General features: G+C 43.1%; 1 protein-coding gene across 3 annotated transcripts in view; it reads right to left on the reverse strand.

Moving 5' to 3' along the window:
• The window catches only part of tle5 (TLE family member 5, transcriptional modulator), a 40,901-nt gene that overhangs the window by 4,833 nt on the left and 12,630 nt on the right, over nt 1-23,438 (reverse strand). For all 3 annotated transcript variants that reach the window (XM_075485272.1, XM_075485271.1, XM_075485273.1), the window contains 4 exons: nt 16,264-16,352; nt 11,999-12,062; nt 7,976-8,020; nt 648-710 (listed from right to left, as the gene is read on the reverse strand). In XM_075485272.1, the coding sequence (XP_075341387.1) occupies nt 648-710; nt 7,976-8,020; nt 11,999-12,062; nt 16,264-16,352 (261 nt within the window). The remainder of the gene's footprint in view (nt 1-647; nt 711-7,975; nt 8,021-11,998; nt 12,063-16,263; nt 16,353-23,438) is intronic.

Here is a 23,438-nt window from a genome sequence, read left to right on the forward strand (position 1 = left end):
TTAGATCAATATCAATAGTCCCAACAGACTCCCCAACAACCCTCACTGGTGATGCACCTCCCCCTCCGGCCATTTAGCCATTCATCCAGTCATATATACACATACGCACACACATACACAAAAGCCTTGTGTGACAGCGGTGAATGGATGGTCGACTGGTGTGCTGTAATGGGTGGAGGTCAACCCCCTGGTGGGCAGATAAGAGCATGGCTTATCTGAATCACACAGCCATTTATTACACTGACACAAAGCACACACACACACTCACTCACACACACAAAAGAAAGGATGAGTGGGATGGAGGGGGAGGAGACAGATGAAAGAGGGATAGAGGGAAGCCAGGGAGAGGAAGAGGAGGTCAAACTGGAAGGTTGGACGGGGGGGGGGGGGGGGGGGGTCAGACAAAATAAGGCATATGAGAACTGAGGAGGGGGTGGGTGGAAAATGAAAGTGAGATGGAAGAGAGCACGGGAAGAGAGTGATGATGAATGATGGGAGGAGAGAGGAGGGATGCTGAGCGAGGAGTCACAGAGGTGGAGAGGTAATGAGGCGGGAATGAGGCTGATCTCATTCCAGGATGTAAGAGATAGTGCTGAGGGTCAGAGGGTCAGTGACGACTCTGTGTGTGCGTGTGTGTGTGTGCTTACCTCCTGAGACAGGTAGGGAAGGACTTGTGCGCAGATCCCGTTCAGTCTCTTCACTATTTCAGCCTGTGGAAAGAGAGTTGTTCACTTTAAAGACAAGATTGGATCTCATCTGTTTTCGCCACCGTCTACTACAACAACACATTTGTTGGTGGTCAGAGAGCATATTCATCCAAATGATATGATGCGTCACCCCAAGCAGCGTTGTTGCCGACTGATGTCTGATCGCCATGGCTAAAATGACTTACATAATGCTGGCAGAAACTAAGGGGAGGATACTGTAAAATGTGGGAGCGAGCATGACGATCAACCTGACAATGGTGGAAAAAGTTGCTCTCGTACGGTGTTTCATCGACTGCTTTACTGTCGTCATCCTCCTGGGAGTTTGTATCTTCTCTGCTGCTCATTTTACAGTGTTAGCTGCTTCAGTTTCAGAGTCTGCCCATAGTTCATGCTGGACACCGTCACACTGCCACTAGAACTGGGATTCCTTGTTGTTGACCGTTTGTGTGGCTCACCGCCTACTCAAAGGTTTGACTTTGAGGGTGCAACCTGAGCAAAGAAGCCGCACTGCTTTGCAGTCTTCCAACAAGCTATCAGCAGGCTACATGTCTGTGTAGGCTCAATGCTGGTTGGTTGAAACACTGTTTCGAAGCAGAATAAGAACGCTAACAATGGGGTTCACCAGGGGAGGTAAGCTAAAATCGAACGATCGTTAGTACCGACATGCCTTCCAGTAACAATGCTCTCACAAGCTGATGTGTTCATTTTAAGCTTTAAAGACATTTAAAGACACACCACGACTCTTGTCTGGCTCGCCGCATTTACGGGGGCACGAAGATAAAGCATAGACATCTCTGCTTTTCCCACAGAGACAAAGGCCTGATGATGACAGTGTCTATTACTTGCTTTGGTGATATGCAAATCCCAAAATGTCACCTAGTATGTTGCACAATAATGGTAGATTGTAGAGCCGGCACGGTATATGTATTCGTACCGAACCGTCACGGTACGGGGGTCACGCTTCGGTACATGCATTGCCACGCAGAATACACACGGTACGGAAGTTTAATATTGATCTGAACGCGGAACTGTTATTTTGCAAGAGTTTCCTTCAGGACCCATTTAAACACTGCCACATGCATGCTCTGATTGGTCCATAGAGATATACGCTTTCGGACAGAGTAGTTATAAGAACGCAGTTATCAGAACTGTCCTACTCGAATTTCGTTCTGATAACTGTCCTTCACCAGCGGAACTGTTTCAGTCTGCATTGGCACATGAGTCGGGACCAGGTCGGGACTGATGCGCCGCGCGCAGCCGTCTGCGACAGTGACGTGTTACGTTAGCCGTTTAGCGCCACATTCAACACCAAAACAAAACAAAACAGAAAGTAAGGAGAGAAGAAAAACAGCACAAAGAAGCTAATATGGAGAGCGGGGAGGCCACCGTGTTCATGGTCTGCATGATGGTGATATTAATCATGGACGATCACATCAGGCGTCTAATATCGAGGCTGGAAGAGCTCACAGAGAGTCAGGATCAAGCGCAGGCGATACTTCTTCGTTTCATTAAGGAAGAAAGGAGAGCAGAGCGCCGCAGACAAAGGAGACAACGTGTAAGTTTAACTTATTAAACACGCGCCGGTTCTGTCTGTGTGGTATGATGAAACATTTCAGCCGTGATAGCATGACATGGGGCGTAGCTACCGACCACCACACACCTCCCTCAGGTGTGTTCTAAAGAAACCATGAAAAGACCCGACCAATTACGTCTCCCAAATGTATTACAACAACCCCTGGATACGAATACATGCAGAGCAAAAAAAATTACCGAAGCAATTGGAATTTACATCGCATCTGCTATGCGCCCATATTCCACTGTAGAAGAGGCAGGATTCAGATATCTATTACATGTGCTCGAACCTCGCTACACGCCTCCTTCAGCACTGTACCGAAAATGTACCGAACCGTAGGGTCCGTAACGAGGTACGCACCGAACCTTGAGTTTTTTGTACCGTTCCACCCCTAGTAGATTGGTAGTAGAATCTCAGCTTTGATGCAAAGGGTTTAACAGCGGTGCTGCGTCAGCTGTTCACGGCAATTCAACGTGTGAAGTGTACATTTTAATAGAAGCAGCGACACGGCCAGGTGTCGCCCTTTTCCTCGTTTCACGACAAATCAGGGAGAGGAAAAGTGTTATATAAAGAGGGGAATATGTATGTGATAGCCGTTTACGGGAGCTCTCAATACAAGATGCTGATGCAAGTGAATGAGGCCATCGTCAGGCTGAAATTACAAAACAGCCTTATCGAGACATAGAAGAGATCTGGGAATAGCCAAGTCATCAGTTCTTAAGAACAAGGACGACAACAATAAAAGGATGTGTCCCACCAAGGAGGGTTAAACCCCTTCACAACAAGTATACTCCTTCCAAAAACAAAAAAAAGTAGATGCTTAAAACACGTTAAAAGGCTGAGAACAATGTGTTACTGAACTGTGGAGTTGGGACTGTTAAACTGCAACACACCAGCAGGGCCAGGACTTCGCAGAGGTTCCAGGGCAGAGCACTTACTTGATCAGCTGAAGTTTCAGGATTAACTTCGGTCAGTGAACGCTCTGGATTAATTCTGTGCAGAGCTGCAGTGGTGGAGAGTTCAGGATCACTGCCAACACCTGCCTCATTATTCACAAAGCCCTTTCCCAAAATTTCCTGGAGCTAGCTGGCATTAATGGACACACAGCTTCACTGCAGTGACTGCCGGACTGAGTCTCTCGAGTCCTCACGTACGCCTGCTGAATCCTCAACTGCTGGGACATACCTGCCATTAGAATCTAAGTTCCCCCATTTTTGGCACTTTTATTGTTTTAATCATCCGCGTTTGGCTGATTGGTTAATCATACATTGGTGTGGGGTGTGCCAAACTTTATTCAGACTTAAAGTTTAATCAATATAAACAGTGACCATTCAAAACAAGAATAAAACCACTGGTGCCAGAAAAACAGGAACAGACTTTGCTTGAAAAGACTCGAGCTCTGGAAAAACATTCTCTGCATTGATGGCAAGAGAGAGCAAAGGATAGAGAAAGGGAGGGCTCCAACACGGGAGTGGGGAAGTCATGGCTGGGAAGGTGCACCAATGCAACGGGATCGCTGGTGTTTATCGATGACTGCTGACACAAGCAGCAGGATGGATTTTGAAGTATATCTGAGTCAATCACCTGGTGTCAATGAGCCAGGCCACGCCTGCAGAAGACACAACAGAAGGCTGAAAAGTCCAAAGAAACTTAAATCTTAGCTACACCTCTTGAATTAAAGCTGAAAGTCACAACTTCTATCTCACCTTGATCGCTTCGGTTAAATCCTTTGTGTTGAGGTACAAAAGTAACAAAAACAGTGTGTCCAAATACGTATTTATCCGAAGGAAAACAAAACTCGCTCGTACAGGTCAGCTTGTACGCCTTATCAGTCTTAATCTAATGCTAAACGCCTTCCAGAGATTCATATCACACACTCATTAGTATGGGAAACATCTTCTGTGACCTTACCAATCTGGTAGATACATCTAGCATCACACTCACACACATACATGTATCAGACATATCAAAATTTATTTTATTCACCTCATTAATTAAGTTGCTTGTACTTAATACCCCTTTGGAAACCCTTGGATACACAAGCAATTACACACACATACGCACACAAAGTAACAATAACTGATGCAAGCAAACAGAATCCTTTCTGGTTCACCTCATGCACATTCCCCATCTTTCCTACACGCGGGTCTGTTATCACATTTGGTTGGTAATCATCCAATCCGTCTGAGATATGCAAAGCAGCAGTAATTGTGTTAGAGCCTAATTCATGGCGTGATGAGGGAAGAGGGGCGCTCCTAACACTCATCAGGCATGCAGAGCACAGCTCCCCATCAAGCGCTTCACTCGTAACCGCTCATCATTACACATACAATCTCTCTGACATCTCTGAAATGTCTCTTTAAAATGTCTCTGCGGGAATCGCTCCATGCCATCAGCAGCTTTCCCTCTTTTCTTGTGCCCTTTAGTCCGTCTATTGCATTCTGCTTTTCTCCCCCCTCAACCCAGCTTCTGTCTCTTCTTTTATCTCGGCTCCATCATCTTCTCTTCTGTGCTTCTTTCTGAATGCCGCCTTCTCTGGAGTCCTCTGTTTACATCTCACTTCTTTCTAGCTTTCCTCAAGCTCTATTTGATGCTTTTTCTTTTGAACGTGCAGAAAATATAACAAGTATGATATAAAGCTTGGAATGTCAAATCAGTACATCAAGGCTCGGCTTCTCGCTGAATGTATTGTTGGAATTGTTGTTAAAGCTGCTTTTTTTTTTTTTTTTGATCATTTTAAATGAGCTTTGTCTTTGTATTAAAATGCAGCCTCAAAGGAGAGAGCGAACGGAGACAAAAAATGTGCTCAAGCTGATTTAAAATATGTTTAAAAGGAAGTATGGAAGACAGCCTGAACAAACATAACGTTACACAGACTTCCTCAGTGTCCTGGTTTTGTCTCTGTACGGCCTTCGACCATTCGAGTCGAGCACGACTGCTTCCTGCCAGGTGAAGTTATAGTTTTTCATCATTTAAAAAAGAAAGAAAGAAAAACCCCAAAATGATTCTTCCCTTGAGTGCAATTTCAAATAGACAAACTGAATCTGTATCTCACACACACACACACACAGAGCAAAAAAACCTAAATAAAGAATTTTAAAAAAAAAAAAGAGAAAAATCTGACACGGTTCCCGTTTCATCATCTCTTCAACAGTTTATTGTTGAATGAATTTTAAAGTCTTGGTGTAAACTTTTAGGGCTTTGAACGGTTAGGCCCATCAGTTTGTTTCAGGCTTGTTAAAGCCGTACTCATGAACTCTGACCCCCGAGGACACCCAACCAGATTGTCGGTGGATCCCCGCATCAGATTGAAAACTCAGGTGGATTGTTTTTTACCTGTGTTTTTTCATTGCATCTATTGTGTTGATTCTACGAGCCTTTCGAGTTCTACGGTCTTTTTAAATCTCATTTTATAGTTGTTGTTTTTAACCCAACATAACTGTGGTGCCGTCCCACTACTGCAAGAGGCGAGTATGTACTTTTTATTGTGCTATATTTCCAAAGAGATCCTTTGACTTTATTTTTTAAAAGTGTATTAATCAACTTAAGTTTAATTCTGAATGCAGAGCTTTTCTAAAAAAAAAAAAAAAATTTTAAAAAAATTTTAAAAAATAAAAAAAAAGGAACATTGAATGACGATGTTTTCTTTTGTTTTAAACGTGTTATAAATGTTTTAAAGTGATCAGTTAGTATTGTATTTGTATAGCTGCATTTCATTTTATGAATACAGGATAAATACAGGAACTCAACCGAAACAGTAATATCTAGTCCCAAGGTGTTTACCGGCCCCTCAATATAGACTGAATATACCTAGTTTGCCTTTCTTGATCAATAAGTTGGACTTGGGAACAGTACAGATCAATTTAACATGTTCCCTGATCAATCTATAAGTCACCTCGCTTCTCCTTTCCAAGACAAAACGAAGAGATGCGCAGAGAAGAGACAGAAGAGAATAAAGAGTCAAGAGACAGGAGTGGAGAGGCATTTTTCTCATCGAGTAGGACGGAGCGATCAAGAGGGAGCAACTGACTGTGTGAGAGGAAAAGAAAGAGGGAAAAAGAGATCGAGGTGGAAAGAGGAGAAAGAGAGGGAGGAGGGGAAGTAGGAGGAGGAGAAGGAGAAGAGAGGGGACTGGCTCTGCACAATAAGCCGAGACATGAATGCTTCTCGACACTCATTTCCACACATTCCCTTCAATTTCAACTCTCTAATGGAACTAGCCATTCGCCGCACCCACACACACGGCGCACAAAGGAAGCAAACATAGGAAAACAGAAGCACACACACACACACAGAAACACAGCTGCTTGTGAACATGTGCCAGTAACACACACAAAAATTCAAGCATATTCGTTGAGGAAGGAGGCACAGGCACACACAGCAAAGCTCCTGTTGGCAGGCTCAACCCACACACTGACATTTTTTTTTTTCTCCCCCCCCTCTTCCAAACTTCAGACAGCCGATACACGAGCAAACGTCCAATATCACATGCACACAAAAGCTCCTGGACACACACATATGAAACACACACAACCTGACTTGTGCCTGTGAATTTCCTTCCAGTGAGATAAAGGAAAAAAAAAAAGTGTGATGAAGTGCACACACAGCGCTCCGAGGGTGTGTGTGCGTGTGTGTACCCAGCATGCATCACAGTGCCCGTCTTTGGCTTCCAACCTCACAGTTTGTGTGGGTGCATAAATGTGAAGGTCTTTAAATCACGGAAGCTGCTACTTCTGTGTTTGCGCGTGTGTCCATTTGTCAAAAGCATACCCGCTTCCTCCAATATGGCTGTCAGCGTGTGCCGTCAATCATTAGGACTGTGCGTGTATGTGTGTGCGTGGACGTGGACGTGCAGCTCGAGACGAGGTCACCGATAAGGGTTGGCCCTTTGGAGGCCCATCGCTCTCTCCCACCTACAGGCTAAGCATAAATTACTCCCCCGGCAACAGCAACACAAACTGATGTATGGACAGCAGCTCCCCTTCCAAGCTTGAATCGAGGCTTCTCTGCATCGTATTTTCTGAAGCTAAACATGGGCTCTAAGTGCACGGTCCTCACACAATTTTTGCAGATAAACGGACGTTGCGCTCGTTCGCAAACAACCACCCGACATTCACATCAAAAAGGGACACGTGCGCTGCAGAGGTGCACACATAATATGGCAACCCACGCAGCCAGCCTCCTCATGACAAATCTAAATCTAATGCCTGAATGCAGCAAAGGAACAAGGGCATTTCCATCTGTAATATCATTAATGTCCAGGTAGAGACGCACATCATTTTTACCATAAACTCATAAATACTAGATTACTTAAAAATAAACTTAAAATTACTTAAAATGTTTTCCTTATCAACGTTAGATGAATGCTTTCTCTGTCGGGCAGCAAACGGTGTTTCCTTGTATGATTGCTGTTAACCATTTGCACAAGCGTTGGAATGGGTTCTGGAGTATTTAAAGCCATTTGTTACAGGAAATGGACCCAAAGTAATTTTAAAATAGTCCAGATTACCCTAAACAGGGCTCTATTCTTGAATACTTTGCAGCGCTGCACCATCCTGGTGCAGAAATATGTTCAAAACATACCATCACAACTTAACACTGTACAAGATCTACAAGTCTACATTTTCACACCAAGGATAACAACAAGGTTAACAGCTTTTACATGCAGACAGCATAAGATCCAACATCGACTTACCTGTTTGTGCATCTCAATATTGAGCCCGTAGGACATCTCATAGTACTAGAAAGAGAAAGAGGAAGAATAAGCTCGTTTAAGAAAAGCTTCACGCAAACATCAAATTCTGTTGAGCGGTTAAGTTTTTCAGCCCAACATCTGGGCTCCATAAGCGTCTACAGCTGGAAATAAATAAATGAGTGAAAATACAATAAAGCCAACGGGCCGAGAGGCGTTTCCAAAAGTGCTGTGACTGAAAAATCACAGATTACAGCAAAGCTCTTAATCTTTCGTAAGTGGTCGAGACTTTTCGGCAGACTGGGACAAGAAGGAGGAAGCAGATTGTTTCATATTTACTCTCATATTCAAGTAAATACTTTGACCAGTTCTTTGTTCAGCAATATCCATTTTCTAAATAATGTATAGCTGTCATCTCAACGCGTATTTGCACGCATCGACAGTGTCGATGCATTACATCGATCATATTCACTTTCATAGATGTGCAGGATTACCAGTTACGTCTCTTCCTGCTTATGTTCTCTTTCTGCAGCCGTTTGTATGGTAGGTTTTTGGAGTTTTTTTTAGCAGGCCAGCACGAAGAAAGTTCTGTGTATTCATTCATAAAAAAAGTTCTTTGTGGTTTCTTGTAAGTCGTCTCATATATGATGTGTACCGTTACAGTCGCATGCAACTGTGTGCACATGGTAAAAAGTGTATAAACCTAATAGGTTGCATGTAGAAAAAATTTACTCCTAAAAACAAGTGTTATTAGACAAAAATAGTGTTGTTAAAGCAACTGTTTTATCATAATTAACCATGTTTAAATGTGTGTGTAATATAAAAGCAATAATTATTTTTCCAAGCAGCGCTCGCTGTAAACCAAACTCTACACACTTGGAGGTAAAATTCAGATAAAAAAAACAAAACTAATGATATTAAAAGTAAAGTTCTTCCCTCAAACCGAGGAAGCCTCGACTCATTACGACACATTTGACGTCGTATTTTTTGATTTGACAAACGTACTCGTACAGTAACACACACACACAAACAAAAAGAGAAGAACAACAAAGGAAGGAAAGGAGAGACGGGAGAGAAAGAGCCTTTGTTGTATGTGTGTGTTCATTGTAAATAAGAGGGCCACCTTCTAGGCATCAACCCTGTTAATCACCCACTCTGTCTGCAGGGGTCTGGCTCTGTCACTGGAAAACAAACAACACACTGATCTCTCTCTCCCTCTCTCAGACACACACACACATATTTATGTCACTCGATTACCGTCACACACACACACACACACACACACACACACACACACACACACAGACACACTGTATTCTTTTCCGTAGCTGCCCACGCGGAAGCTCCCTAAAGTAATTACAGCACTGGGGAAATGGAGGTGCTGCCTCTGGCTGGGGGAGTGGGGCAACCTGATATGCTATTAGAGGAGGAGTGGGGAGGTTGCTGTGGGGATACAAGACCGGGCAGGCTACTGATGGAGTGGAAATGTGTGTGTGCATGTTCACGGTACGTCTGTGTTTGTGCATTTATGGGCAAGGTTGAATGTGTGCGTGTCGAAAACAGCAAGTGGGAAGAGGGTTCAGCAATATTGCATTTGTAGTGCAATTTTATAGCAACATTTTGAGCCCAATCTAAAGATGGTTTCATGCACAATTTGATTACACCCCAAGAAGAGCCTGGCTTACACTGATAGATCAAAGTTTTATGGACCTAATTAGGTCTGTCACATTTAGAAAAAGACTATTTGTACGGATGGGAAGCTAGCAGCTCATCTCTAATATTTTCTTTTAAACTATCATAGTGCTAAAGGTGTCGCAGTATGACGTACTGACAGGATTTCTGGTATATTACATACTTTCTTTTTCAGTTCGCGTTGCACAAACCGAACAAAACGCGGACACTCGGTTCGATTCGCACGGACCATTTTGCAGCACTCAAAGCTCCATTTTCGATTCGCGCACTTTAGCAGGAGGACGAATCCCTTTGCCCAACATAGGCAAAAAAATGAACAAATAAAGCATGCAGCCATCGTACTTTTTCACCTGTAAAATCCAATTCAGGGCCAATTCAGCCATTTCGCGTGCTTGATGATAAAACAACTCAAAAAAGCTCAAAGTTATACTCTGCCTCACAGGGCACTACAAACAGAGGAGGGCAAATAGTAAACATAGATGAAAACCCAGAATTTTCCTTTCACTTCTTTGTGGTGATAATATCAGCCTGCGGGCTTGGAAACGTTTTCCTGACCATGAAAAAAAATTTTTTTTGGGGTAATTAGGGAAGCTGGGTCTCTTCAGACCATATAAATGCTTAGGTCAGCAATTAAAAAACATTACATATACACACATATATATACACATACATATAAATACATATATATATGTTATTTCTGCTCTGTATTATTGTTATTTTTCATCACTGTGTTTCTGTGCATGGCCTCTGAGAGGCTGACAATACCGGAGTGTGTGCACGCGATACAGTGCGAGATGCTGCCTGACACACAGAGGAAGTGTGTTTGGTGTGTGTGCGCATGTGTGTACAGTTTGTGTCCCTGCTGGCCTGATGATTGTGGAGAGAGCAGTGCGGCAGCGCAGATTAGATGAGATTAAAGCCAGTCAGAGGATCAATTAGAGGCAAAACATCAGACGGCTACACAGCTACGGCCAGCAACAATGAGATTAGCCCCGAGGTGGAGCAGAGAGCAGGCGAGCACATCTGTGCGTGAGTGCGTGCGTGTTTGTGTGTGAACATGAATGTGTGTTGAGAGAGGGAGAAGATATGAGGAAACTAGTGAAATGAAAGGGGTCGGGAAGCGAGGAGTAACGCATACCGTAACTCCAGAAATAACACAGGAAGTGAGCAATGAAACTAATTCAGATCAATTTCGCTGATGGGAATATATTTTTGATATATACTGAATTTGGAGCAGAAAAAAGGCACTAAAAACAAGTCTAATGGGGCAGCAGTTCCACTATCCATAATAATATTCATGCAATGAATAATAAATATCAAATTAAACAGCAAAATGGATCCTTTGTGACTTCAACCCCAAAACAATCCATCCAACTCCCATTCAGAAGGATGCTAATATTTCGCACACAGGGTAGTAAATCACAATGAATTCAATTTATTGGGAAAAAAAGAAAAAGATAAACCATTAAAATTATTAAAGGGATAGTTCGCCTCTTTTGACATGAAGCTGTATGACATCCCATTTTAGCAATATCATTTATGAACATTGACTTACCCCCTGCTGCGTCCTGTGAGCAGAGTTCCAGTCGAGTTTTGGCGCTGACAAAGGTAGTCCGGCTAGTTGGCTGGGGCTAAACAAATAAAGCGTCTTGCTTCTCAAAACAATATGCGTTCAAAAGAGTAATACACTTGCATCACAAAATCGTTTTGCATGAAAAAGTCAGACCTCGCATCGCTTGGCGCTATTTTTGCCTCCCTTGATATCAATGCGTCCAATGTAAAACTGTGCAGACCAAAGTGCAGACCGAGCACTCCCCTGCTTCCGAGCAGTAAACACCTTAACAGGTGAAGCTATCGCTAGGTGGCTGGACGCATTGATATCAAGGGAGGCAAAAATAGCGCCAAGCGATGTGAGGTCTGACTTTTTCATGCAAAACGATTTTGTGATGCAAATGTATTACTCTTTTGAACGCATATTGTTTTGAGAAGCAAGACGCTTTTTTGTTTAGCCCCAGCCAACTAGCCGGACTACCTTCGTCAGCACCAAAACTCGCCTGGAACTCGGCTCACAGGACGCAGCGGGGGGTAAGTCAATGTTCATAAATGATATTGCTAATATGGGATGTCATACAGCTTCATGTCAAAAGAGGCGAACTATCCCTTTAAGGTTTACCTCCCATACCTTACCTTTCTTTGTGTCAGTGTTATATTGTAAATATATAAACATTTCAGCTATTATCTCAGCAGCTTTTGTAGCTGCACAGAACAAATGATTAATGCTGTGACAAAATGCCATTTCTCTGCCACACAGAACACATACGCAGGTCAACTCACCATGATATAATGGCGCTGCATCTCCGACTTCTCACTCGCCAACTTGTCACATTCAAGCTTCAAACTGGAGAGAGAAAGAGGGAGAGAGAGAGGGACGAAGTCAGACCTTGTTATTCAGCTTGACGGCCTTTCTCCTGAAGCGCTGACACCAGGTGACGTTTCTGCCCCCCTTCATCATCATTACCTCCTTCCACCATTGGCACTGTCATCACTTTCATCATCACTTAAACCTCCTCCTTCATCTTCATCAGCACCGCCTTCATTCTCATCATTTCCTTCACCGCTACCATCTATAACAGCATTGCCACCTCCATCATCATCAGCGGCATAATCCTCACCTTTACAAGTCAGTGGCAGCGTTCTCAGAAAGGTGATGGCGGACAGGATGGGGCTGAAATGGATCTGGGTCTACAGAGATGAACTCGCTCTGAACTCTAGAATCTAGCTCAGCTATATGCCTGCTTTCTAATTTAGAGAAGAGGCAGTGCGGCTAAACGTTCTCAGCGCAGTAGTATGGCGTTGTTTGGCGACAGCCATTAGCTGTAATCATGTCAGCGCGTGTGTCACGCTAGGCGACAGGACAAAAGGGAAAACGTCAACAAGTCAGCCTCGTTTGTAGAATGAAAATGACAAAAATCAGCCCCTCCGTTGTGTTGATAGAGGCAGCTAGTTAGAGCGTGCCAGTCTCAGAAGGCATCACCTACTCTGCGGATTCATAAGACTCAAAATATTCACAGACACATGGTGGAAAGGTTTAGATTCAGGATAAGTCTGTCGTCCGTTTGATGGTGTGTGTATATTTATGCTGGGATGTTATTCTCAGCTGTCTGCTGGAATGACAGCTCGATTATCGCGAGCACTGGCTGAGGCTTCATTGCAGTTAGTCTGAACGCAGTGTTACACACAGCCAACACATTAATACTCACAGAACCATGCTTTTGGTGTAATTATCAAAGCTCCGACTAGATTTTTGCTTTTGTTAAGGGCTCATCCTTGTTCTGAAGTTTGTTACTGAGCCATCGCTTGAAATATCCCATTTAGGAGCGGACAACAATTCGATTTAAAACAAAGTAGGGTCTGTATGTTTGGCATTCGAAGAGAAACAAATCTCTCTCCATTTCATCTTGAGTCTTTCGCTCGTCCAAAAACACAAAACCCAGTTTGGAATAGCGTTTGAAAACAAATAATAGGTTCTGATTTGAAAACTGCTCATTCATTCACAACACGTCCCAGAAGAGTTTTTTACCTCTTCTGAAATGGAACGTGACCAAGAAATAGCCACATGTATAATTCCTCTTGTTGAAAATAATCTGCAGTGATGGTACGTTACCAAAAACAAAGGCTTTTACAATTTAAAATCATGTTAAGCGGTGATATACCAGGTAGGGATGTAACAGTTACGGTATGACGGTAAACCACGATAAAAAGTGTTGACGATAACAATTACCGCGTTCATTTCAAATATCATTAATATCACGGTTAATAACACGGTATGAAAACCGTGAGTTTAATCCTTCCCAGCCTCATCCGAGTTCTTAATTTGTCGCGCATGCTCACTGCGCAGCCTACAACGTGCATTTCTTGAAGTTGGAATCATGGCCGAAGGTGTAGATGACAGCACTCAGAGTCAGGACATTTATCAGTCCTCTAAGAGGACTAAATCCGAAGTATGGGCATATTTTGGTTCTTATAAGAATGCCGGGGGACATTTGATAGAAGATGGTTATCCTGTCTGCAGAACATGCAGGAAAAAAGTTTCCGCTAAAGGTGGCAATACGTCAAATCTCCTTGCTCATCTCCGTGATCACCCACAACTGTATAGCCAATGCAAGGTAAGTTAACGGTAACGTTTCAGCTCAAATGCATAAATAAATGCATGGTGTGGGGACATCGGGTTGAAGCAGAATGCAATGATCCGTCTGTCTAACTTTTTAATAACGTGTCAATCATCTAAACAGATGCCTACGGCACATGCACATGTTCGTTCAGTGGTGTTAGTGTGGAGCTAATCGGGACACATCTTTAACGTTAGCCTCAGAGCTAGACGGGTGCACATTTGAGTTGCGTTTATCATACAGTTGTAGGCTACAGTTTGTAACTTTCAGACGGAGAAATAACTCAAAATTGCCCAAATTCACCTGTGTTTTGCCCTGTAAGATTGTATTTCACCCCGTTAGCCTGTATTTCGCTCTGTAACACTGTTAACAAGTTAACAATAATCAATGTAAAAATAATTTAAACTTTATTAGTTACAGTAAAACATAAGAGATTTGTTTGTGTAGATGAGGATGTGTCCTTGTGTATGGAAACAAAATGTCAGTCCCCTTCAAAGTTCAGCTGATTGTGACCTCACACGGCACACAATAAATATCCGAGCCGACGTCACTCACATGGAGGTGTATATGGGGCGATTTTATTCTGGTGCCAATCCATGCGTGTGAACGAGCAGCCTCCACTAACCCAAAACAATCCCTGTCAAACCTACATAAAAACCTGCCTGCTATCCCTGTGTATATGCGTAGGCTATGTAGCAAGTTGTCATGACGACAGGTGTCCTCACTGCCAGCCTACCTTGGATTGGCTCTGTGCCTCCTCTGATTGCTGCTCAGCAGCCCCAGGGTCTGCGCCGCTGTTCTCAAGCGACACTTTGATGGAGTTTTATTGCCGATTCTTCCGTCTCTAAATCGCTCCTGCTGTCATCTTTATTTTGATTTATGTATTCCCTGATCTATTTATGCACGTGAAAAAGGGGAGGGTAGAAGAGGTGGGGGGAGGGAGGGAAGAGGTGGGGGTTGGAAAGAGGAAGACAACGACTGCTACACTGTACGGTACTATACCCAGGGGAGCGCCTGCAGTACATTTGCCTTTTAAAGTCTTCAGCAACAGACAAGCAAAGCACAGCAGCAGAGCGCTACAAAGCCTCATTTGTGGCTTCCAAGCCCCCCACCCCATCCCCTCTCATCCCTCCTCCTGAGTCAATAGGCACTGTATGCATGTTCTGTATGCTTAGACAAAAGAGGTATTCTTTCAACTGTGCCCCGACTCTCTGAAGAGGGTTAAACGGTGCTGCTCACTGTTGTGGGAATAACAAAACCAAAGGCGAGGAAGAGACACGAAGGGCGTTTTTTGCAGTTAGAGAATCCTCTACAAACAAGCGCGATCAGACCCGGGCAGGGATTTAGCACAGAATATGTTGGGCTTTCATGTGCCTTCGACTGTCTCTATAACTGGCAGAGGCAAGCCTCTGGAAGGTTCTGGGAGTGCAGGCACAGAGGAACAAACCAAACCTTTTCCGGAAGGAAATACTCCATGCTCACAAAGAGAGTGACATCCCCCTCTTTATAACAGCTATCAAACTGATCAGCGAAGGTCAAGACTTTGGAGGTACCTCAGGCCCCTGGCACTGTACCAGTATTTAAACAGTACAGGAAGATTTATGCTAAGGGAAAACAAGACTGAGTGCAGAGACTGAGTGCAGACGTAGGGTAGAAGAAAGACTGAAGTCGCAAGTTTATCACACTACTAGGGGCTCTGTTGACTTCATTTTTCTGAAAGTGAGACTGCTTTTTTTCCCTACCAACTATCTCTTCAACGTTTCCTTCAAAGAATTAGGTAATTTGCGCTAATCATTTGAAATTAAGTAAACGGATGTGTACCAATAAGTCCGTCTGTTTGAGAAACATTAGACAGACAATTACGGACCTTGACTAGATGTCCATATTTTGTCATATTGATGATGCTCAGTGCCTACTTTCCTCAACAATTAGAGTAATTCAGGTGCCTTTTTCGAAAAATTCCCAATGGGCTGTCATGTCTTTTAGATAGGCATGGCTTCTGTCTGGTAGCCTGATGGTAGAGTGCTGTACCGACCGTCGCGAGATTCTCCCCTCTTCACAAAGAAACTCCGGATTTAATCTATAGTGACTATTGGGTTGATGGTTAAAAATATGACCAAGGCGGTACGTCCCAAAATATTAAAGCTAGGCTGGAACAGTCGGACTGTGGTTCCAAACATGTGTGTAGGTTGATTGTTACTAAAAACCTTTTCTGGTCAAGATATATGAGACGATTTCAGTCATACTGCAGCTTTATCACTTTCCTCAATAGCTACCGTTTACAGAAAAACCAACAATTTTTTAACATTATTCCCATTTTATGTATGCCGTAAGGAAACATTTACTTTTAAAAAGAAGCTCACTCGTCAAGCCATCATATCTGTGTGCGTGCATGCATGTTCATGTAAGTGTCGGGGTTTCTGCTTTCACCTGTGATACTGTGCTTGAAGGAACTGAAACTCATCCTTGATCCTGTCACAGGAGTCAGAGGTTGTGAATTTCAGCTGCTGCGATGAGGCCTGCCAAAAAAGAGAAAAGGAAAAAAAAAAAAATGAGACAAGAATCATTGAGAACCCAAAAACAGAGAGCAAAATTAAGAAAATGTTGGATGGGGTGAAAGAGAAAGGGAGCTGGGTGGGAGAAGTAATTAAAAACATGAACATGATATCAAGCAGGCTTCAACTTGCCATAGTCCAACAAGTACAGCATGACTAAGAACGTGGTTGCCAAAAATGTTTCCACATACAAGAGGGCCAGTGTTCAAAACTCTGAGCAGATTCAAGATTAAAACCAAGAAACATGCGTAGTCGTGGCTCGAGCCAGATTTTAGACCCTCGCTATGGACTGTTCTATCATATGTCGCTACGAAATCGAACGCCTGCACGCAAACCTCACTGACACAGCCATAAAAAGCCACAAATAGATTAAAAAACACCTCTAGTTAACCTTCTATAGACATAACCCAGGCTCAGGCCGTCCGTGGCCTGGTATTGGCAGCGTCCCCACAGCGCTGAAGCAACTGTAAGCGTTATCACCCGGGACCATTACAAACAATAACTCGTGATGTAAGTGCTAACAGCGTACTGATTGATGACTACTGAGTGAGTCAAGCCTATAATCCAATATGTGTTATTATTCCAGCATTCTTTGTAGATCTCCCAACATTCAGTTTGGGTGACTAAACATAAACCTACTGGCTCGTTAGAATAAATCTATTCTGTATAAACAATGATGGTAACACACGTTCATAAACATTGTTGTAGGAAACTGAAAATGTTTGACTCCAGAATTAGATGTTACTGATGTAAGCCTTTCTTTAATACAGTCGAGCGCCACATGTGTGGCGTAGGACAGCATCACCGTGTCACTACGGCAACACAAACAGTACAGCAAGGAACTCCAAAAGTATAAATAATTTATAACAATCCTGATGAAAACTTTCTAGAAAACTGTATGAAATGCAAATCCTGTCATGCCTAATAGACCGTATGACCCTCTTGCAGCAGGCGACATGATGGGTCTTTCACGTAGTCTGGATGTTAGCCCAGTTAGATTAGTCCTTATTGTAATTCTGTTCACACTGCATTCCACAGGCAGCGGTGGATGGGCTCACTGAGTGTAGTGCGTAGCAGGCATTCAATCCAAATAAGGACAAAATGCATCAGAAATCTGTTTGGAGCACTTACAGGAAACTAGTCACAGCTGTTAGGACAGACCTGTAGCTATGTGCCCTTCTCTCCAAAACATGTTGCACAGCTTCTTTTTTTAAACTCGCTTAAATTCACCGTAACATTTCCAGATGCCTTTGAAGCAGGCAGTTCTGTTTTTGTTTCATTAGTGGGTTATGGTTTAGGGTTGTGAATGGATGGTCCCCCAAAGTACAAAGTGTACACAAATCAAAGTAAATGTCATTTTGACCATACATATGTGTTATTAAGGACATAAAACAATAATATATTAATTTGGTAAATTAAAGTACGTCAAGGTTGGAGGAGCTAAATGCAGTAAATCAAGTTGTTTGACTTGCAAGACTGTAACAAACAGGGAACTCAGTTACTATATTTTCAAATGTCAAGAGAATTGCTGACATTATCATCCTGCCACCACATGTAATAACCCCAAGTCCTCACAAACGGGCCGTTGCATGGAGACAGACGCTCTTCCTGTAAAGCAGAACAACCCTTTTTTCATTATCTCTTCCGCCAATATGGCACGGACCAAATTCAGCAAACACCAGCTCGGCTGTATGGGTCTCTGCCACACAGAGCCTGTGTCGACATAAGGCACTTGGCAACGGGCGGCGCAGAAACTGACTGCGATGTATGCGTGAGCTTTGAGAGTGTGCGGCCCAGATTACCCCCCTTATGCTGGAGGGTAGCGTTGCTGCTCCAGATCCGATTTCCTCACTGCAAAGTGCAGTATGCAAACATTTAAAATACCAAAGTTTGAGTCAACTGCCTTAGGTAGGTGGTGCAAGGAAGCGGAGGTGGATGAAGACAAAACAAAAGAGGACACGAGCCTAAAAAGAGACACAGGGGAAAGCAAGAAAAAGGATCAAGGCCCCATATATTAAAGGGGGGGGTGTAAAAAATAAAAATTCTTCAAAATAATTCCTTCGTTAATAATTGGTCACACAGAACTTTATTGTATTAACCCATAAGAACCCAGACCCATTTCTACTTAAATGAAAATTAAGGGGGTTATAACACAGACTAAATCGACCACATAGAACCCATTTCAGATTTTTTTTCCAAAATACCACCCCCCACTGTCAGAGATCTGTAATGTGACGTATATGTCATTTTGGGAGTTAAGAACCTGGATAATTTCTCCATCAAGGAAAATTCTGGGGGACGTAAGGATGTGTGACACCTGTGTCACGGTGGGTGACACAGGTGCGGCTTATCTGCAGATTTTCACATCTTCATTGTAAACAAATTAATAACATAGCTAATTACACTGGTCGGACTGTTCAGCTCTGTTTCAGACTGATACCTCCGGTTCAGGCTGGTCCTCATCCTCAACATGCACGTCTCTTTTTCAAATCGCGGAAAATATTTTTCAATACTCATCTGGATTGAAGCAGCAAACATTCAGTGTAAGAGTTTAAAAAACTACTTTATTTGATTCACAGCTGATAGTGTTTTGACCTCGACAAACCCAACTACATTTTTTTTTTTTTTTTTTAAACGGCAAACTTGCGACTAGTTAACTTTATAAAGAAGGCGTAATCGCTTACTATGGGTCGTGACGGGACAACATTGTATTCAAAATATAAAATATTTTTATAGGACTTTTTAATGTGTGATTTTATAAAGATGCACATGATACCAACCTTCGTGAATTTCGCCAGCCGTCTTCTTTCGTTTGAGCTAATCTAACGCGACGCTGAAGCTAGCAAGCTTCCACGCTTCCAGGGAAGCACGGAGGGGAGGGGCTGTGTGTGTGAGTAGGCTATGTGAGAGAGACGGAGGGAGAGCAGGGAAAGGAAATGCAGCTTAAGGAATACGAGCATTTTTTAAATGGCGTTAAAAAAAATAATAATAATAATAACGAAACGCAATATGTGGCGGCCGGTGTTTAATCTGTGGCGCACCGCCACAAATTAGTCTATGTGTGGGAAACACTGTGTGTCCAAAAGGTTCTTTTAGTTTAGCTCGATACCAAATAACAGCTTGATCTTGTAATGAGCTAAACAAGCTAAACTAGTTGTCATCTTGCCCACACTTTATCTATTTTATTCATTCCCTGCGCACTTTCAGTTTGGTACATCTGATAGAGTAAACCTCTTCCCCCTGAGGACCAGAGAGGCAAGGTATTTTTTTTTATTGATTTTTTTAAAAATACTGGTACAACGGTTGCCACCAGGGGCAACCAGATCAAAGAAGGTGGTAGGCAGAGGCCAACATCTGGGAGACAAGATAAATGTTACACTTGACATGAAAATATTTCACAAATCTGACCACAGATCAGAAGTGTAAAGCAAGAAGGTTACATTTCTTGACCCCAACTCAAAAGGTGTCCACATTTGGCTTTCAGCTGGTATTCATTTGCAGGCTTGGCAGGAGGTTAATGTTAAAATACACTCGGATGGAATGAGAACAGAGTTAATTTAACTCTGAAAACTAAATCAAGTAAGGAACCTCTACTCCAGGAAAAAAAAAAAAGCCAGAATCTTGTTCCACCATGACAAGTCTTTCCTAATGTGTAACATATACGTCTGGCAGAGACATGAGCACAGCCATATGAGACCGTTTTGAAATATTCCAGCAGTAATTTTCAATAAAGATAATCAAAAACGGCCAAAATCTCCACGTGCGAGAGTTAGAGGGACAATTCTCACAGTGATGCATACTTTTGCCACCACACAACCAGAAAATGTGCGCCTCGCCAAGCCCCATCCAATATACAGCGCTAACAATGTTTATCATCTCCTTCTCTCTCAGTGACCAAAACAAGGTGCTCTACGGGGGCTTGAGTGGACACAACAGATGGATGCCCATAATGTTAATGAAATACTGCTGTAATATTGTGACACATGCCATCTGCTGTGACCAAAAAAAGACGGCTACACGCTGGGTGAATGAAAATGTGTTTGTGCAAGAGAGAGGCTGGCCTGAAATGTTTGTGTGTGTTAATGTGTTTGTTAGCGTTGCAGAGGACTAGCCTCGACAAGGTGAACGGACCCGGGGAGAAACGCGTGCGCGAGAGCAAAGCAACGGCCTTACCCCTGAGGAGGCGTGTGTGAGGGGCATGATGTTGTGCGTCAGCATCTGTGTGTGGATGCGTTATAAGCCTCTATACATGATGCCTGGCAGCAAAGGCAACAAACACTCACTGCCGTGAATCTTACAGAACGATACGACTCCTCACACGTGAAATTTGCATAGCGCGTGCGCACACACATTTACACGCACAGCACCTAAATGTAGGACAATCTCTAATTTGATTCTGCCCCGCTCCTTTGAGACATAATTAAAGCATTAAAAAGCTTTGTGGGCTGCTGAGGCAATTGAGACAGTCTTCAGCGAATAAATGGGATTCATCGTTTCAGGAAATTGCTGCCCCACCCCCATCCCCCTACCCACCAACCCTAAGCCCACTCATCATCACATACCACACACACACACACACACACACACACACACACACACACACCCTTCCTGGCCTCATCATCTGGTTCAATCCATGTGAAATCTTCTGTGAACCATTATGTCTATTTTAAATAAGAATCAGACTAAGGCTGTTCTCTACTTCATAGATCAGTTGACAAAAGCAACGGGAAGGGATGAAGATTACAGGAGGGACTTAGCTCCACACACACACACACACACACACACACACACACACACACACAGAGATCACACAAGTGATTAGACACACCAACAATAAATGAATACAGTTAAGCATTTAGACACACAAACTGAGTACACAAAAACAGGGTGCAGACAGAGACAGGCGCAGAATAACAGCAGGAAACATTGGAAAACATCCTCCTCAGTATAAATCCTGCCTCGGGGTAGCTGCAGTGAGGGGATTGTATTTCCTGGAGCACTCCCTGACTGTTTACATCTCAGTTGGAGTGTGTTTGTGTGCGTTATACGTGTGAGTGTTTGTGTGTTTGGGGGGGTGGGCGGTGGTGGAGCCTTGGCATTGTAATCACTCACTAATGACTGGATGTTATCTCACTCCCACTCTTAAATGAATGCAGAAGATCCCCAATGACGAACAGTTGGCTTATTTTCATTGCCAGGTTGTCTGTTTGTTCTGTGGCAACAGCCTCAAGGATGCCATTTAAGCAACACGCCTCTTCTGTCCATGACAGACTCCCACTGCTCACTTTGGGTGTAAAGGATGGACGCTAACAAATTATTATTCGAGGATATCACTTACTGACAAATGCAAGTACACACACTTGCATTTGTGCACTTCCTTTTGCCAAGTATGGATGTAGGAACACGATGATAATGCAGGACTTGTAGCATGAAGGTTACCACTATCATTACCACTGGTCAGACACATTTAGTCCAGATAGCAGTGGTGAAGCTGATATAAGGTACTTTAAGTGAGACAGCCTCTATGAGATGGTGACAACTTGGAGTTTCATACTTGGCTTCCACAGGACTGAAAAGGTGATGAAATCCCAGATCACTAACAGCCACTTATCAAGCGTGAGAGTAATGGCTGGGCCGTAAACATTCTTTATGATTTATATCTTTTTACTTTTAAAACAAGATATTGATCGAACAATATCATTAAGAACCCATATAATCTCACCCTATCAGTTTCCTGTAAAGCCACGCAATGCGTCTTTCTCGTCACTCTAGAATCAGCCCCACCCCCGCCTTTCCATCTGTATTAGTCAGCAACAAGGGGAGCTGTCACTTACAGCTTCTCCTCATTGAAGCCAACTTTGTGACATTGTCCACATATTTTTATCAAAAAAGCAACTTCTATCATTTAGTGACTCATAGGACAACAGTGACTGAATTTTGGTGAAAGGATCGTAGAAGAGAAGAAAAAAAAAAAGCTTCAGCTTCAGTTATTAAAATGTCTTTAAACATTTTCTCTTGATTCTTTGCTGCCACGTTTGGTTGTTGCTCTGTCCGGTTTCTACCATAAGCAAACCTTTCGACTCCATGTAAACTTGGGCCAAATGATGCGTTATCAAACGTCTTTGATCTTTTACACAAATCATCATTGCTCATCTTAAATACGTCCAAACCACTGGCTTTTTAAAATCCATCTCCTGCTCAGCCAATGAGAGTTAAGTGTCATATCACCACACAGTTCTACTGCTTTAACTGTATGTGAGAATTTCTAGGGTTTTGTGTACAATATACAGGCAGAAGTGTATCAGACCTGACACCCAAATCTGGTACTGTTGCATACATTATAAATGCCCTTATTTAAAGCACGGAGAGTGGACAGATTAAGCGGAGTTTAGATGTGAGGGCATTTAGCATCACATAGCATGATAAGCAGATAAAGGTGATCAAAGATATGACAATTTTCTTTGTCAGTATGGATGCCTACATTCAAACCATTCACCCATTCACATCTGATCTGTGTTGGTCAACACAACACAGAGTTTCCATTTCACCTTTGGGCAAAAGTTAATTTTGACATGACTTGCCGAGCCAGACGTTGAGGGCTTAAGGCTTTTGCTAATACACCAGTGCCAAACAAGATCGCATCCTCCATCTAAGAATAGCTCCAACCAAACAATTCCATCTAAATATCCCAGATTAGCGTTTGGACTGAAGCATATGAGCCCAGTGATCTAAGAGGGGGACAGAGCTAACTGGCCCATATCCAAACTAACCCTGGCCAACTGTCTGGGCCAAAAGGAAGCCTTGCTATGCTAGCTGCTCAGAGTTTGTATGTGTGCAGGACGAGAGGCGGAGGAAGAGGATTGTGTCTTCAGCCAGCTCTGGACAGGGGTTTTACAGCGTAGGGAGAGCCTAATCTTGTTTCGGCCAAGAATTTTATTTTGATTATTATCTCTCGCAAACTAAGCAGAGGCTTACCCCCATTTCTGCAGCGTTATCCCCACAACACACACACCCACCCCTCTCGCAGCCCAACAGATTTGACCTCGTTAA

Source organism: Odontesthes bonariensis, chromosome 15 (assembly GCF_027942865.1).
Source record: "Odontesthes bonariensis isolate fOdoBon6 chromosome 15, fOdoBon6.hap1, whole genome shotgun sequence".
NCBI lineage: Eukaryota > Metazoa > Chordata > Actinopteri > Atheriniformes > Atherinopsidae > Odontesthes > Odontesthes bonariensis.